At 41.6% G+C, this 19,062-nt stretch overlaps 1 protein-coding gene across 1 annotated transcript in view; it reads right to left on the bottom strand.

The window, feature by feature from the left end:
• KCNN3 (potassium calcium-activated channel subfamily N member 3) overlaps positions 1–2,673 on the bottom strand; it is a 185,102-nt gene extending 182,429 nt beyond the window's left edge. Inside the window, exon 1 of the mRNA XM_044675048.1 lies at positions 2,581–2,673. Within this exon, the coding sequence (XP_044530983.1) occupies positions 2,581–2,670 (90 nt within the window). The 5' untranslated portion in view covers positions 2,671–2,673. The remainder of the gene's footprint in view (positions 1–2,580) is intronic.
• Between the last annotated feature and the right edge of the window lie 16,389 nt (positions 2,674–19,062).

The following is a 19,062-nucleotide window of genomic DNA, read 5'->3' as shown; positions in this document are numbered from 1 at the left end:
CTTGTTCACTTCCCCTATCCATGCGGTTATCCAAACCTTCTCGTTTCTGCCTCCCTAACATTTGTCTCCTTTCCACTCCCCTAGCCAAGCCCTCATCATCTCTCGCCTAGACTATGACAATGGCCTCCTACTTGGCCTCCCATACTCAAGCCTCTCCCCGATCCAATACAGCCTCCCCATCTTTCCCGAAGTGGCCTTCCTAAAGGGGAGATGGCCGGACAAGATCACCCCCCAGTCAACAGAATCCAACCGTTCCTTCCCATTGTTTTATTTAGAGTAAATTATTTATTCCCATTATTTTATATTATAGATTATATTATTTTATAGAGACAGATATATATAGATATATGTATATGGAAAAATGTGCATGTGTGTATATATATATATGTGTGTGTGTATGTGTAGGTGGAAAGGGATGTATGTACTCATATATGTGTATACATATATCTAGAAACACTTTCTCTAAACATATATTTATGCATTTACACAGATGTGTACATACACACATACAAACTTATATACATATATGTGCATTTACACACATGTGTACGCATTTACAAATATACACATACATACACTTTTCTCTTTGACTTTTAAGTCCTTCGGAACCTAGCCCCAGCCTTATTACACATTACCCTTATCCACACTCTTGAATCTAGACAACTGACTTTCCTGCCGTTCCTTACATCCCACACTCCATGTCGGATCCCCAGCATTTAGCACACTTGACCCAGAAAGCATTTAAATGCTTTTTCACTCATTCATTCATTTATTCCATGTCATGTAGCTGTCCCTCATGCCTGGAATGCTCTCTCGCCTCATAGGCAGGTGCGTGCATGTGTGTATGTATGTAAGAATGTAGGTATACACACATACTTTGGGGCTTCAGAGATGAGCTTGGTCATTGCCTTCCATTAGTCAGAGGATCCAGGTTATCTTGGGTAGCTCCACTCCAATTCCACAGCAGACCTGGCCAGCTTATTCCAGCTGCCTTCCTCCTGATCCCAAAGCCCAAGAGAAATGATCTTCATATCCAGGCAACCCAAGATGGTAGGGGGTTTTAAGTTCCCACCAATGTACCTCCTGGTTGCCAAGTCACTCATGAGCAGCAGAAGTTGGAACAGTTCCTTTTCCTCCTCGTAAGACCTTCATCCTGACCAGAAAACAACCCTTGCCAGAAGATATAAGGGCTTCCTAGAGTAATCTGCTATAAACTTATTCTGGGATTCAATACAAGACAGATCCATCTTGAACCTCATCCAAGGGAGTTTGGTGAAAGTACCAGCAGGGCATGGTAATCTCCATTCTCCTTCGCCTCCTCCAAAAAATCCATCCCAAACCCTATTATTGCTATAGCATCGCATCACACCATCACAGAAGCATCTTAGAATGAGGAGAACCTTCAATAGTCAACTGGTCCAACTCCTACCTGACCAAGAATTCCCTCTCCAACTCAGGAGACAAGTAGTTCTCTGGTCTCTGACGCCTTCTGGGGAGGGGGGAATGCACTTAACTCCAGGGGCTCCCAGCCTACTATAGGAGAGCTTTGTTCTTGCTTTTTCCAGAGACAAGCCTAAATTGACTTCTTTGAAATATCCACCCTCTGCCCCTAGCCCTGCCACCTGGGGCCAAGCAGAACAAAGCGAACCCCTCTTCCACAGGACAGCCCTTCAAATACCTGAAGAAAGCTACAATCCCCCTCTCTTTTTCTCCTCTCCCCAAGTCTTCTTTTCATAACTCTAAACCTTAGTTCCTTAAACTTCTGCTCATGGGGGCTTGAATTCTAGGCCCTCCATCTTATCTATGGCTATCTTAGACCGGCACACAGTATTCTGGCTGGCCCTAAGTCCATTCTAAGGCTGAATGCCATACCTCTGATAATACTCTAAGATGGCAATAATTTTCTTGGCAGCTGTATCAGACTCAACTGGTAGTCCACTAAAACCCCCAGATCTTTCTTAGTCAAACTACTATCTAAACCTCCCATGCACATACATACATGCATACACACCATTTGAATTTATGAATTTGAGTTGTTTTTGAACCCAAGTGTTAAAACTTTGCATTAGTTATTAAATTTCAAATATAAGTTATTTGACTCAACCTAGTGTTCTGGCCTCTCAGGATCTTTTGAATCCTGACTTTGTCACTCAGGTCTTCAAATCATCTATAGATCTGATGATCATGCATATATCTTTATCCAAGGAATGGATAAAAGTGTTAAACATTAGGCAAGCATAGATCCTTGGGGCACTCCACTGGAGACCTCCTTTCAAGCTGATGACATCTGTGTACTACAACTTATTCATTAAGTACAGGCCAAGAAATTGGGCTCTGGTATCCTCAAATCCTCAAAAAAGGATTTCAGCAAAGCTGTTCCCAGGTCCACAGGGAGATTGAAAATTCCCTCATGTTTTTTGGGGTCAGATTCTGGGTGGATATGAGGGAAGGCACCAAGAACCTGATGTGTAAAAGGTACATGACTCAGAAGGATTTCCTCCTGAGAAAAGATTAAGTAAGGATTGTACCAATGACTTCAGCAGTTTAGAATGAAAACTGATGGGAGGAAAAGATGCCTACCTGGACTTCCCGTGTATGGTAGGCGATGATCAAACCCAGAAGGATGATGGTAGACAAACTGATAAGGCATTTCAGGGCCAAAGAAAACATGGAATCCTGAAAGGGAAAAATGAAAGAGAAAATTAGAAGATGAGAGAAGCCGGGGTAAGGTGGAAGGAACAATCTTACTTTACTCTAGGATAAGAGGGGAAGGTTGGTTGGTTGGTTGGTTGGTTGGTTGGTTATTGTTCTTTGTACTTTGAAGAGGATCAAAAATCATATACATCACTGGTGATGTCTTTTGACTCACACATAAATTGGATTTAAGTAAGGCAGAGTCGCTCAAAGTCTTCTGACTGCACACCAGGTGCCCAGAGGAGTATAATATTTCAGAAGGTTCTAAAAAGTAGGAATGACTTTGGAACTTTTTGGAAATAGCCTATTACTTCCTAAAACCTCCTTTCATAAGATCTTAGAATTTGAATTGAAAAGGGTCTTACAGGCTATTAAATCTAACTCCCTTCATTTTTACAGATGAGGAAACAGAGGCATAGAGAGGTTGAATAATTTTATCAAAGTTGCATAGGTTGCAAGTGGCAGAGACAGGATTTGAACTTGAGTCCCCTAAACCAAATTTCCATTATACCACCCTGTCTTCACTTCTAACCTATGGCTCAAAGAAAAGATTTGTGAGTAAGAAGAGAAGAGCAGAATGGGCAGCATTTGGTAGACAAGAAGATTGGAATTCTACAGCAAAACAAACAAACAAACAAGCCAGAGCCCACTTAAAGGGAGAAGTTGGACTATGACTCCTTGGCGGCATTCTGACCTCAACTCCTTTGCTCTGGTCTTACCCACTATGTCCCTGGAATGGGAGGTAGGGAGCATCCCCTGTCCCCTGAACCAAAATAAAACCTCCCTCCTTTGTAAACAGTCATTAATTCATTAAGGCAGGTAGGTGGGAAAGTGGATAAAGTGTTGGACTTGGAAGATGGAAGATTTTGTTCCTATTTAGTCATTTTCAGACATGTACAACTCTTTGTGACCTCATTTAGGGTTTTCTTGGCAAAGATCCTGGAGTGGTTTGTCATTTCCTTCTTCAATTCATTTTACAGATGAGGAAACTGAGGCAAACAGGTTTAAGTGACTTGCCCAGGATCACCCAACTACTAAGTGTCCGAGGCCAAATTTGAACTCAAGAAGATGAATTTTATTGACTCCAAGCCCAGTGCTCTATCCACTGTTCCACTTAGCTGCCCCAGGAGTTCAAATCCTGCCCCCAGACCACTTACCAGCTACCTGGCAAATCACTTGACCTCTCTCAGCCTCAAGTTCCCCATCTATAATGAGAAAAATCATAGTATCTTCCTCACAAGGTTTAACTTGTCACTTCTGGAGTCAAAAAGACTTGGGTCCAAGTCCCCTTCCCTGAAAGGGTCTCAGGGCTCCCAGGACCATGCTAGAGAACCACTAACCTAGAAAACTCACACGACTTCTAAGGAGAATGAACTGGGGAAGGATTCCAGAGATTTTAAGCTAGGAATTTCCATCATTTTTTTGTTATAGGACTCTAGATGCTTCTGGGGAACTTCACTAGTTTGTGGGGAGGAGTTTAGGGACGTGGTTCATATTTTTCCCCTCTTCCCGTCATCACCACTCTAGGCCCTTTGGGGGCAAAAATTGCCTGACATTCGACTATTTCTGCCTTTTCAAAAGATAGGGTAAAGAAGACGTAGAGAGAGGCCACCAACTTGCCTGGCTTTTTGTGAAATAGGGAAAAGGTATTCTGTCAGAGCTATTACTCCCTCTTTTTCTGACCTTGGCCAGAATTATCTTCTCACTTAAATGATTCCACCCAGATCAGAGGCAGGGCAGATATTCTGGGTCAGTGAAGTCTCTGGAAGCACTCTTCATGCCCTAGAGATGATAATTTTGCCCATATTCTCCATGGTATGCCATTAAAGACATACCCACAAAAGTTATTTTTAATCCATTGAAATGATTTAAGATGATTTTTAATAATGTATGTGTTTTGAAAATAAATTTTAATTTTTAATTAATAATAATTTTGTTTTGTTTTAATGATAAACATTACTTCTTATTAAATGCTATTAAAATAGATTTTAAATCATAAAATAAAATATTAAATTAAACTTTTTAAAATAAAGAAATATAAATATAAAACAAATGTAATAAAAATAAAATAATGATAAGCAAATAAAAATATAAATAATAAAATAAAATATTTTAAATTTAAATTAAATAATTTTTAAAGTAACCCTTACCTTCTGTCTTAGAATCAATGCTGTGTATTGGTTCCAAGGCAGAAGAACAGTAAGGGCTAGGCAATGGGGGTTAAGTGACTTGACCAGGGTCACATATCTGGGAAATGTCTGAGGTCAGATTTGAATCTTGGACCTTCTGTCTCTAGGCCTAGTTCTCAATCCACTGAGCCACCCAGCTGCCCCCTAAATTAAATAATATTTAATAAAATGTTAAAATAAAAATAATAGATTTAAATGAATTTTAAAATAAAGAAAGAGAGATCAGAACAGAGGACACTGGCTTACTGAGTTCTATATCTTATCTAAACCTTGACTCTGCCCTTCCCTGACCAGCAGAGCCTGTGCATACAGTGACGGTTTAATAAGTATTATTGAATGCTGAATGAAAGATTGAAATAGAAAGGCTTTTTGTTCAATAAAAATTGGAATTGATTTTCTGGGCTTCTTGGCAGAGCCATAACTAGAAATGTTTGTGCCTGGGGCATGGAGCAGAAATAGTGTTGGGGGCTCAACTATGGCCTCAGATGGGGAAGAAGAGACTGCATTAACCCAAAGGTGAGTGCAGAGCTTTGGGCCACTTGCTTTAGGGAAGACAGTTGCCTAAAAATGAAGGGTTAGGAAGCAGGGAAGGGCCAGAAAAGTTCTCATTTCAGCCCACCCCTGAGTAGCTTCCTATCATTCTTGCTAACAAGGTGCTAAACTTGATTGATGATACAGCTGAAGGCCTTCAGGTCCTGTCCAGGCCCTCCAAATTAGGTGCCCTGGAGAGAAGTCCTGGTCATCCTTCCCTAGTGAAGGCCCAGCTTCTTGGTCCTGAGCTGGAAATCTGTAGTTTTTTGATGACTAAGATTGACACAGGACTAGTTGAATTCTCTGTTAAATGTCAGCTCCCCCAACAGGGTAAGCCAAGGAACATTCAACACTGCCTTCCACTAGATCCCAACTGGAAAATAACAAATGAGCTCATAAGGCTGGAAGTCATCTCAGTCATCTAGTCGCTCCCCTAGTCCACCAGGGAGACAACACTGAAACCTGCCTAGTCTTCGTTTATTCCTTCATTCCCTTAACTGACACTTAATACATAGCCTTCTACAAGTAAAAAACAAACAAACAAACAAAAAAACACTGAGGGAGATAGAAAGATGATTAAGATATAATGCTTATCCTAGCTGTGTGACCCTGGGCAAGTCACATAACCCCCATTGCCCAGCCCTTATTGCTCTTCTGTCTTGGAACCAATATATAGCATTGATTCTAAAGTGGAAGGTAAGGGTTTAAAAAAGAGAAAAAGATATAATGCCTACAGGCCTAGAGATGGAAAGTCCTAGGTTCAAATTTGGATTCAGACACTTCTTTGCTGTATGATCCTGGGCAAATCACTTAACCCCCATTGCCCAGCCCTTACTGCCCTTCTGCCTTGGAACCAATATATCTAGAATTGGATTCCAAGATAGAAGATAAGGGTTAAAAAAAATACATCATGCCTGCTCACCAGGAGCTTGCAGTCTACTAGGAAAACTAAGATGTGTACAAACAATAATAATATAAATTAGAATTTTCCACCAAAGGCCTCCTCCTGCACCTTGTAGCAACATGGATCTATAATGAGGTGCCCTGGAAAGACCCCGGTTGTGTGTCAGAGCTACCACCCGCTCCTTTTCTGGCCACAGGATACAGCCAAGATTATCTTCCCACTTAAATGTCCCTTGTTCTCAAAGGGTAGGCCAGCAGAGTATGAGCTCTGGCTGATCCTCCCCAGTGAGAAAAGCTTTGAGGCAGCCTGTATATCTGTCAAGTGAGAACCACTGGACTTAAGTCTGGAAATGCTCTTCATCACAAGGTAGGCCTCAGGGCATTTAATTTTTCTAGGCTACAATAACCCTAGGAAGAGACATGGAGAAGTTTGCACTGTTAGAGGGAATAGATTCCCCACCCCTCCCTTGAATCCCCTGAATTATTGAAGGATAAAAGGGAATTTCAGTGGATAAAGAGGTATGAATAAGACTCCATTTGAGCCCTAAGGAGACTTGCAAAAAGCCAGGTGAGAGGCCCTAAGGACCTGAGGGGCCAGGAGGGTAGTGATAGGGAACGAAAAGGGAAAGATCTAAGAGAAAGGACAGAAAAACTGTATAGGAGGTAAAGGAAAGGGAGGCATCAAAGACAAACCAACATGACTCATTTAGGAATAGCAAGGCAGCACAATGGATAGAGTAGCAGGCCTCAAGTCAGGAAGACTCATCTTCCTAAGTTCAAATCTAGCCTCAGACATTTACCAGCTATGTGACCCTGGGTAAGTCATTGAATCCTGTTTGTCTTCCTAAGATCAAATCTGTTCTCAAACACTGACCAGCTATGTGACCCTGGGTTAGTGTCTGAACCTTGTTGGCCTCTGTTTCTTCATCTATAAAATGAGCCAGAGAAGGAAAAGGCAAACTACTCCAGTATCTTTGCCAAGAAAACCCCAAATGGTATCACCAAGAGTGGGACACACCTCAATAACAACTAAAACAGTCTCATTTAATAGTTCTTTTTGTTTTTTAAGCCCTTACCTTCCATCTTAGAATGAATACTATGTGTTCTTCTAAGGCAGAAGGCAATGAGGGTTAAGTGACATCCTAGGGTCATAGAACTAGGAAGTGCCTGAGGACAGATTTGAACCCAGGACCTCTCATCTCTAGACCTGGCCCTCAATCCACTGAGCATTCTAACTGCCCTCTCAGCTAACTTTTTTTTTTCATTTAACAATTTTCACTGATGCAGCAATAAGCATTCAAAGGCAGACACATCCAGGAATTACTTCTCATTTGATTTCAATCATTTTTAAGAACAACAGAACTCAGCACTGACCTCTTTCAGAGGAAGGCTGGCTGAATGCTGGCTATGAATCCTGGTTATATCATTCCTCAGCTGTGTGGCCTAAACAAGGCCCATTCCCCACTCTGGGCCTTAGCTGCCTCAGCTGTAAAGTGAGGGAAGTTGAACTAGCTGGCCTCTAAAGTCCCTTCCTTCTCTAGACCCAGCGATTCCACATTTCATCGGGTAATTTTGTTTTGTTCTTATCAGAGGAGGAAGGAAGTTAAATGTGAATCAAGTGAAGAGCCCCTTGTTGGGAAAAGTCTTGGAAATTCCATTGGTCTTCCATGGCCAGAGGTGGGGAAGGCTGGATCACCAGTCTTCCTTCATAATGCCATTCTAGTGACTCAGAGACATCTTCTTGTTGTTCAGTCATTTGTGACCACATTTGGAGTTTTCTTAGCAAAGATACTAGAGTGGTTTTCCATTTCCATCTCCAGCTCATTTGACAGATGAGGAAACTTAGGCAAAAAAGATTAAGTGACTTGACCCCATTTGGGGATTTTCTTGGTAGAGATACTGCTATGGCTTGCCATTTCCTTCTCCAGCTTGTTTGACAGACGAGGAAACTGAGGCAAATAAGATTCAGAGACTTGCCTAAGGTCACACAGCTAGTAAATGTCTGAGGCTGGATCCGAACTCGAGAAAATTAGTCTTTTTGATCCAAGCCCAGTGCTCTATCCACAGTGCCACCTCACTTCCCAAGGAGACACCTTGCCTAGGATTATATTACAGGTTATAGTACTCCAAGCAATTGCCTGGGGATCAGGAGCAACCTATTATGCACAGAGCCCTTAGAGAACAGGATTTTCAGGCACCTGATCATTTTACAGCTATATACATAGCTGTTAGGGTTGTGGAGTGGTTTGTTATACAGAAAAGCAGAGTGGGAAAGTGGAAGAGTCTCTGGATTTAGTCAGGACACCTGCATCCAAATCCTGGGTCTATCCTTGAACAAATTACTTCCTTTCTCTGGGTCTTATAAAATTGGAGGAGGGGGGACCAACTGATCTCCAAGACTTGCTTCATGCTAAATCTATGATGCTAAGGTCTCTGAGCCTCAGTTTCTTCATCTGTAAAATGAAAAGATAAAGGGGTTTATCAATGTAGTTATTATCAAAGATTTTCCTCAAATAAATTCTGGGGAGGCACAGCAAACTGAAATTGGAGCTCGTCTGTGTAGACACAAAGTCTTGGGTTACTAAAAATCAATCACAAGAGCAGCTAGGTGGTTTTGTGGATTGAGTGCCAGGCCCAGAGATGGGAGGTCCTGGGTTCAAATATGACCTCAGACACTTCTGAGCTGTGCGGTGTGGGGCAAGTCACTTACCCCCATTGCCTAGCCTGCATCACTCTTCTGCCTTAGAGCTGATATTTGTATCAATTGTAAGACAAAATGTAAGGGTTTAAAAAAAAAAAAAAGGATCCTTGCTGGCACATATTGACTTAGAAAACCACAAATTAACTTTATCTATATCCCATTGTATTTTGTTATTTTTGCTGAATATTTCTCAACTAGCCACTCTTGAGAATGTTACTTCTCTATGTTCAACGCCTCTAAGGAAGATGATAAACGCTCATGAGATAGCTTCATTTTGTACCTAGGATACTGAATCTCAGAAAAGTTAGGTGACTTGCCCAAGGTCACAGACGGTAAGTCTCAGGAGCAGGACTAGAACTCGTGTCTTCTTGCTCTAAATCCAAGGTCTTTTCCACTAACCCAAGAGCTCCAGCCCTATTTCCTTTGCCACTTAGAGCAGAGGCTGACAAACAGTGAGCACTTTCTAAGTGTTTGTTAACTGTCTAACATTCAGCTGTTTGGAGGCCACAGGAGATGTCATTAAGAATTTGGAGTGGCAGCCCCCAAACTGGATCTAACAAGGCACTGTCCAGATTTGACAGCTGCTGTAGAAGTAGATGGGAACCGAAGCTGGCACCCAGCCACTGACACCAGCCCACATCAGGCCATCTGTCCTCGCATCTAGGCGCCCCGAGTCCACCCGCACAGGCTTGCTGCACACCTCATTTGCCCCTCAAACAATGCGCTCTCCTCCGTTTCCTCTCGCCTCTGGGGCTTTGGCAGAAAGTGATGGACTTTGGTTTCTGATCCAGCTCTATAAATTGCTATGCCATCCAACATCAGAGTTTACAGAGGGAAGGCTAGAATTATAATGATTACAGTAGATCTTCCCAGAGGCCCCGAAGCTTCCAATGTGTTTTATCATTTGAAAACAAAAACGAAAAAGAGAAAAGCCATCTATAACCCTTCAAAGGAACCAGATAGAAATCACAGCATTGAGCAAGGAAGGCGCCTGTACCTTCTATGAACTCCATCCAAGCTTTATATTATTGTTATTATTAGCTAGCTCTTATAGGTGCCTTCAGATCTGTAAAATGCTTTACAAATATTATCTCATTTTTTTCTTCAGAACCCTGGAAGGGAGTTGCTATTATTATCTCTATTTTATTTATTTTTTTTAAACCCTTAACTTCTGTGTATTGACTCCTAGGTGGAAGAGTGGTAAGGGTAGGCAATGGGGGTCAAGTGACTTGCCCAGGGTCACACAGCTGGGAAGTGTCTGAGGCTGGATTTGAACGTAGGACCTCCCATCTCTAGGCCTGACTCTCAATCCACTGAGCTACCCAGCTGCCCCTTATCTCTATTTTATAGATGAGGAAACTGAGGCAGACAGTAGTTCAGTGACTTGCTTAGGCTCACACAGCTAGTAACTCTTCATGACCCCACTGGGAGGTTTCTTGACAAAGAGATCGGAGTGGTTTGCCATTTCCTTCTTCAATGCATTTTACAGAGGAGAAAACTGAGGTCAACAGGATTCAGTGACTTGCTCAGAGTCTCATAGCTCAGAAGTCCATGTTCAAGGCTAGATTTGAACTCAGATCTTCCTGACTTCTGCTCTCTCACTTTATTCACTGTACCACCTAGCTGCCTCAGAATGTATCCCTAGTAACCAGCAGTGAGACTTTCCCTAGGTATCCACACACACTCACAACTGCCAGTGCCTTCCCCTCCAAGATGACTTGAAATCTGCTTTATAAGGATTTTGTATATATTTATGTACATTTGTGTAAGTGTCTGTTTTTTCCCTGTTAAAATGAAAAAGAGCTACATTTATATCATTTTTTACAGTTTACGAAATAGATACTTATCTTATTTGATTCTCACAAACCTATGAAGTAGGTACTATTTTTATCCCATTTTACAGATGAGAAGACTAAGGCTGAGAGAGGTTCAGTGATTTGCCCAAGGTCACATAGTATATAAGACAGGGTTTAAACTCAGGTTTTCTTGACTCCAAGTCCATTATACCATCTAATTGTCTAGACTCTAAGCCTCGAAAGGGCAGGGACTGTCTCATTTGTATCTTGGTATTCCCAGTGTCATACATAGTGCCTGGCATGTGGCATGGGCTGAAATAATGCTTGCTTGACTAAATGACTGATTTTCTTACTCCCTTCCCTGAGATTCAGAAGGTTTGGGGGGCCTGGAGGAAATTGAATTGTACTGCTGACAAAGGGTACCAACATCAAACAATAGCCAGAATAAAGATGCTATGTGCTCCCTGCTTTAGAATACATCAAAAGCAATGTGTGTGTAGTGTGTGTGTGTGCACCCAAGACTTTGTAATTTCTTTGGTGTGGATATACTTTCCACTCAAATACTTCTTGGCTCTTTGAGAGTTGCTGTGATGGAAAATTTATGATCTTTTGCTGCTAAGCTGTTGATGATGGGCTTAGCTAGCCCAGACCTTAGACACTAAACCCAACACAGGGCTCAGAGTCAAAGCTTTTCTTCCTTGGTCAGACCTGCAATTGCATAACTAGCTGGCATAACCCTCAAGTTCACCTCTGTGCTACAATGGAGCATCCTGGGGTTATAAATTTAGAGATAGAAAAGCCTTTAGAGATCATCTAATCCAACCCCCTGCCCATTTCACATGTGGGGAAACTGAGACTCCGAAACATTCAGTGACTTTTCTATGGTCACATAGCCAGTAAATATCAGAGGTGGAATTTAAACCCAGTTTTCCTGACTTCAAGTCAAGCACTCTATCCACCACATCAAGCCACCTCTGAGCATTGGAATTAGGATTTGAGAGGAGTTATATACATACATGTATATGATTATGTATGTGTGTGTATGTGTATATCATGGCACAATGGATAGAGTGCTGGACCTGGAGACAAGAAGATCTGAGTCCAGATTTGGCCTTCGACATTTACTGAGTGACCCTGGGCAAGTCGCTGAACCCTATTTGCTTCAGTTTCCTCAACTATAAAATAAACTGGAAAAAGAAATGGCAAACTACTCCAGTCTCCTTGCCAAGAAAACTCCAAATGGGGTCATGAGGAGTCAGAAACAAGTGAAAATGACTGAACAACAAATATATATTTGTAATCTCAGTCACAATCTGTTTATCTCACCTTTCTTATCTGTATAATGGGGATAAGGACAGCAACAGCTCACTGGGTTACTGAGTCTTAAGTGAAATATCTGTAAATGCTTTACAAGTCTCAAAGCACTATATAAATACTATTGTTGTAGCTATTATTCTGAGTGCATGTGAAACCACCTATTGAGTAACTGCACTTGATTCAATGTGTATGATAATAGAGATGACACCCTTTATGTGAGAATGTATGTGTAAATATGCATGTCTGTTTTCAAGCGTGGATCTGTGATATTTCTGTGCGTGTGTGTGTGTGTGTGTGTGTAATGTCGGTTCCTTCTTGCCTTTGCATCCTCAGTGCTTAGCAACCCTGCTGGGAACAGAGTAATCATTTGCTAAATGCTAGTTGATTGATTGTTGTATTTGGAGGTATTGGGGCAGGTCTGTTGTGATTTCCTGAGACCAGAAATGTCCAATGGGATCAGCAGAAAAAGCCAAAAGTCAATGTTAACTCACTTTGGCATCTAATTCCCCTGCAAGATTTCCCTGAGTTCTGGTGGATACAACTTGGGAAATTGATTCTTGACTACTTTCTTTTAATAATTTAATATTTTCCCCTCAATTTCATGGGAAGACTCCAAAATTGATTGATATTCAGCATTAGCAGAATATTAAGGCTCTGGAATGGATGTCCTAATTAGACACTCTTGCTAATTAATGCTATGCAAATTAAACCAGCCCCTTATTCACTGCCAAGTAGCACTGTCTTTCTCCTTGTTACTTATCTGTAGTGCACGCTTCCTTTCCTCAAATCCAACCAACACTTTTGCAAATAAATGAGATCTGACATCATTTCTCTTCTTCTATCCTTTTCCCATTTTCTCTTTCTTCTCTATTCTCTATTCCTTTCTTTGATCAACTCTCTCTCTCTCTCTCTCTCTCTCTCACACACACACACACACACACACACACACACACACACACACACACACACACACACACAATCATAGCATCAAAAATCAAGAAGGAACTTCAGATCCACTAAGTCCAACCTCTTGATTTTATTTGTGATGAAACCGTGGCCAGAAGAAGAGAGAAAGAGGAGAAGGAGGAGGAGGAGGAGGAGAAAGAGGAGTAGAAGAAGGAGAAGGAGAAGGAGAAGGAGAAGAAGAAGAAGGTGGTGGTGGTGATGGCTTATATTTTACAGCACTTTACATGCAATAATTCATATGATCCTCAAAGCAACCTCGTGATGGCATTTTTATCCTATTTTATGAATGAGAAAGTCAAAGCTCAGAGATGTTAAGTAGCTTACCCAGGGTCACAATAAGTATATGAGGTAGGATTAGAACCTAAATCTTCCTGAACAAAAACCAGCACCCTTTCTGCTATAAGTCCTTTCTCCACTTACTGACTAGTCCTGTATCGGTTCACCACTCTGAATCTTAGTTTCCTTTATCTGTAAAATGAGTATAAAATGTTCACACAATCTATATCTCACAGGGTTATCATGGGTAGAGTACTCTATATACTGTAAAACATCATATAATTGTGAACTATCATTAATAATAAAAAGATGGAGAACTTCTTTCCTTTAGGACATGGGGCATTGGGAGCAGGTTGCCATTCACCATATAGCCAAGATAGATTTCATTCCAGGAAGAGTCCAGACAGAACATAGTACAAAAAATAGAACCCAGAGCCCTTGGCACAGGATGCTTGCCCTTGGGCCACAAAATGCAAGACAGGTGGATTTGGCAGAGGACGCTTGTCTGAAGACGGTTCTGTTGCAGCTGCCAAATACTTACAAGGTCACATCACTAGCTAAGAAGAGGATATCCTTATATCCCATTCCCGTCTACAGCATGGTGATACCCTTCTCTACCCTTCACCCCATATCCTACCTCCACCACTGCCTTGGCTCTCACATAACTCTCTGTTTAAACATCCTTCTAAAATTTATCTTTTTTTAACCCTTCCCTTCTATCTTAAAATCAGTTCTAAGACAGAAGAGAGACACAGGCTAGGCAACCAGGGTCAGGTAACTTGCCCAAGGTCACACAGCTAGGAAGTGTCTGAGTTCAAATTTGAACCCAGGTCTTCCTAACTCCAGGCCTGGTTAAACTTTTCTTCAAAGCCAAAATGGGATGATAAAAAAAGAGAGAGGGGGCACCTAGGTGGCTCAGTGGATTGAGAGCCAGGCCCAGAGACAGGAGGTCCTGGGTTCAAATTTGGCCTCAGACACTTCCTAGCTGTGTGACCCTGGGCAAGTCACTTAACCCCCATTGCCTAGTCATTACTGCTCTTCTGCCTTGGAGTCAATACACAGTATTGATTCCAAGACAGAAAGTAAGGGGGTGGAAGAGAGAGAGAGAAAGAGAGAGAGAGAGAGAGAGAGACCCATACTTATAGTCATGAGAAACCCGAGTTCCAATCCCATTTCTATCTCTTTTGACCTTTATAACTCTGAGATTCTCTGAGTCACCCAAATCTGTGGACAAACTTCACAACAAAGTTGTTGTGAGAATCCAATGAAATGATAGGTGTAAAGAACTTTGAAAACCTTACAGTATTAGAAATGCCAGCCAGTACTAGTGGTATATATTATGGTTCTCTGTATGCCTTATCCCCCACTAGGCCAGAAGCTCCAAGAGAGCAAGGATGATGCCATCTACCCTCTGTTAACACTACCAATGCCTACTGTGGTGATCTGCATACAATAAGTGACTTGTGGGACAGTTAGGTAGCACAGTGGATAGAGCACCAGATCTGGATTGGAAAGATCCTGGATTCAACTCTGACCTCAGACACTTCCTGGCACTCTGGGCAAGTCACCTAACCCCATTTGCCTAACCCTTACCACTCTTCTGTCTTAGAATTGATACTAACAAAGTAAGGGTTTTTTTAAGTTACTCACAAATGTGTGTTAAAAGTGAATTTTATATTGTAGTTTGGAATGCATCAGAGAGGTCCACATTGTCTCTCTCCATCCTACCACCAAACCCTGGACAGCCAGTCTAGGAACATCCCAGAAATAGTTTCCCTGTGCTGACCAGCCTCCTCTAGAACCCAGATGGCTACTGGAGAGCTCTCGGACTTCCAACCACCATCATCACTCACCCACATCCATTCAGGTGCCAAGTCTTGTTAATTCAACCTCTGCTGCTGCTGCTGTGGTCATTTTTAGTTGTGTCCCACTCTTAGTAACTCCATTTGGGGTTTTCTTGGAAAAGATACTAGAATGGTTTGCCACTTCCTTCTCTAACTCATTTGACAGATGAGGAAACCGAGAGAAACAGGGTGGTGAAGTGACTTGCCCAAGGTCACACAGCTAGGACGTGTCTGAGGCCAGATTTGAACTCAGGAAGTTGAGTCTTCCTGACTTCAGAAATTATATTCTTAACCACTGCACCACCTCTACCTCTGCAGTAACTCTCCTATCTTAGTTCCCAACTCCAACTCCCACCCCTCACTCAGGCCCTGGCCTAGGGTATTGCATTCTTCCTCCCCTCTCTAAACATACTATTCAAGAATTTCTCTAAGGTAGTTCTCTGATGATGACACTCCTTTCCTTAGAAAGCCAATGTCTCATGAGAGATTTGACCTGAGTCAGGGGTGTGCACCGTGAATAAAGAGTAGCTTCTCAGCACAAATTCTCCAGCAGTCGATATCTCCTAAGTATTCCTCTGCTTCATGCAGTGGTTTTTTTTTTAACCCTTATCTTCTGTCTCAGTATCAATTCTGAGACAGAAGAGCAGCAAGAGCGAGGTAACTGGGGTTAAGTGACTTGCCCAGGGTCACACAATTAAGAGGTGCAGTCATATTTGAACTCAAAGTCTTTCCCCACCCCAGGGCTGGTGGTCTATCTACTGTGCCACCCAGCTGCTACTACTAGATGCAATTATTGATAGCAGGGAAGAAAGGGAGTCATTTGCTCATAGCTTCCGTATAATTGTTGGGCTTCATAGGATCATAGATTTTAGAGCTAGAAGGCATAACAGAGGTCATCTACGCTGATGGTGTCACACTTAAATAGAAATGGATCCTTAATGTTACATATTGACTTAGAAAAACCATAAATTAGCATTATCTATAGTGTATTGCATTTTTTGTTGATTTTGTAAGACAATTCCTAGTAATATTTTAATCTAGTTTAAACTCCACCAGAAATTTTGCTGGGCTTCTTGAAGCAGGCCAAATTTAATACCTCTAATTTTACAGATATGGAAACTGAGATCCAGAAAAATTAAGTGATTTGCCTAAGTTAGTAAGACAGGATATGAACATAGAGGGAATGAAGATAGAAGAGGAGACAAAAGATAAAGAGGAGGGAAATGAGGATAGAAAGAGAAGAAAGAGACAGGAAGAAAATAGAGGAGAAGGCAGAAGATGGTCATACAAGTAGTAAGCATCAGAGCTAGGAGTCAAACCCAGTCCCTTCAATTCCAGATCTAGCCCCCTTTCCATTATACTATATATGATCTTTGCCATCACCCCAGTGCAAAATATAAGAAATGGACACAAACACTATTGTCATTGCTTTTTTCAAAGCCTGTAGCTAAATTGGTCTAAAAGAAAGCTAGTAAACCAGCAAGATAGATGGATAGATGGATAGATAGATAGATAGATAGATAGATAGATAGATAGATAGATAGATCAGACAGGCAGATAGATAGATAGATCAGACAGGCAGATAGATAGATCAGACAGGCAGATAGATAGATGGATGGATGGATGGAAAGATAGATAGATAGATAGATAGATAGATAGATAGATAGATAGATAGATAGATAGATAGATCAGACAGGCAGATAGATAGATGGATGGATGGAAAGATAGATAGATAGATAGATAGATAGATAGATAGATAGATAGATAGATAGATAGATAGATAGACAGAAAGACAGATATATCAGACAGGCAGATAGATAGATAGACAGACAGATCAGACAGGCAGATAGATAGATAGACAGATAGACAGACAGACAGACAGACAGATAGACCAGACAGACAATCAGATAGATAGAGAGAGACAGACCAACAGATAGATAGATAGATAGATAGATAGATAGATAGATAGATAGATAGATAGATAGATAGATAGATAAAGACAGGCTGGCAGACATAGACACAGTCAGACAGATAGATCTAGACAATTAAATAGATAGAGACAGACAGATAGATGGACAGAAAGACAGACAGAGACAGCAGACAGACAACAGTTGGTAGAGAAAGACTTTATTAAGTGCTTATGTGCCAAGCATTGTACTAAGTGCTGGGAATACAAATAGAAGCAAAAAGAAAGACAGTGCCTCCCCTCAAGGAGCTTACATTCTAATAGAAGAAGACAATCCATAAAAGGGAGCTGAAAAGCAGAGGGGGTGAAAGGATGTACCAAGGGGTAAAAGCCTAGAAATTCAAGAGTGTAACTGAGATGTAAGTGAACAGAGCTAGCCTAGGCAACTTCTTAAATGGAGTTCTGGGCAGGAACTCATCACTCAGAGGGGGATGCAGGGAAAGAGACCTCATCAGGTTGGAGTCAGGAGACAAGAGGCTCCCTGAGGTGGAGGCATCCCTGCTCTATGCTGTCCCAGCCTCATCAAGTTGAAAGGAGGGAATATAAAGGATAAACATTATGACAAAGGGAGTGATGAGTGCTTTAAATATTCTAAGACTGAGAACCAGAAACAACACTGGAGAGCACCTCATCCATGCTTTTCATTTCATCGATGAAGAACCTGGCCCAGAGAGGCAAAGACTTTGCTGAGGTCACTCAGAGAATAAATAGCAGGAAGCCTTCAAATCTCATGAAAAGAGATGGAAGATGACTGAGGGGATTCAGGAGATGGAAGCAGAAGGCTGAGGGGGAGTTGGATGATGGAGTCATCAGATGATGGACAGAAAGTGAGTCATCACTAATAGACAAACCTGGATTTCCAAACAAAAGCTAATGAAGTCAAGAGAGGCAGGGGAGTATTTCATTATGGCTGCTCAAAATACCATTACTCACCAAAAGGAAGGGAAATATGGTGGGTAGTCTCAGGGCAATCTGCCTTTGAGGCATCACTAGAGAAAATGGTTAAGTTGGAACTGATAGAGTAATGGATAGAATAATGGGCTTGGAGTCAAGAAGGCCTGAGTTCGAATCCAGCTTCAGACACTTATTGGCTGTGTGACCCTGGGCAAGTCACTTAACCTTGTTTGTCTCAGCTTTCTCTTCTATAAAATGTGGATGATAATAATAGCACCTGCTTTCCAGGATTGTTGTGAGGCTCAAATGGAATAATAACTGTAAAGCACTTAGCACAGTGCCTGGCACATAGTAGGTGCTATAATAAAATGTTAGTTATGATGATAACAATGATGCTGTTGCTGATATGTATGTAACACAAGCAACTAGAGGAGCTGCTAGATAGTATAGTGGATAGAGTGCCAAGCCTGAAGTCAGGATGTCCTTACTAGCAAAGTGACCCTGGGCAAGTCATTTAACCTACATTGCCTAGCCCTTAGTACACTTCTGCCTTAAGAATCCATATTTAGTATGGATTCTAAGACAGAAGGTAAGGGTTTTTTGTTTTTATTTTTTAAACCCTTACCTTCCGTCTTGGAGTCAGTACTGTGTATTGGTTCTAAGACAAAAGAGTGGTAAGGGCTAGGCAATGGGGGTCAAGTGACTTGCCTAGGGTCACACAGCTGGGAAGTGTCTGAGATCAGATTTGAACCTAGGACCTCCCGTCTCTAGGCCTGGCTCTCAATCCACTGAGCTACCCAGCTGCCCCTGGTAAGGGTTTTTTTAAGCCACCAGAAGGCCCAGAAAGAAACTATTTTCCATATAGTATGGCTCTTAAGCTTGGCAATACTCTTCATGAGACAGAGAAAAGGGTCATTCAAGAAATTCTCCTACCTAAATATTAAAATACTCCAAATTTCCTCCATCTGCCTTTGTATATTTTCCA

The sequence above is a fragment of the Gracilinanus agilis genome, chromosome 4 (assembly GCF_016433145.1).
Source record: "Gracilinanus agilis isolate LMUSP501 chromosome 4, AgileGrace, whole genome shotgun sequence".
In the NCBI taxonomy this organism is placed as follows: domain Eukaryota; kingdom Metazoa; phylum Chordata; class Mammalia; order Didelphimorphia; family Didelphidae; genus Gracilinanus; species Gracilinanus agilis.
Note: the sequence above shows the minus strand (reverse complement) of the source record. Positions and strands in the feature narration are given on the sequence as shown.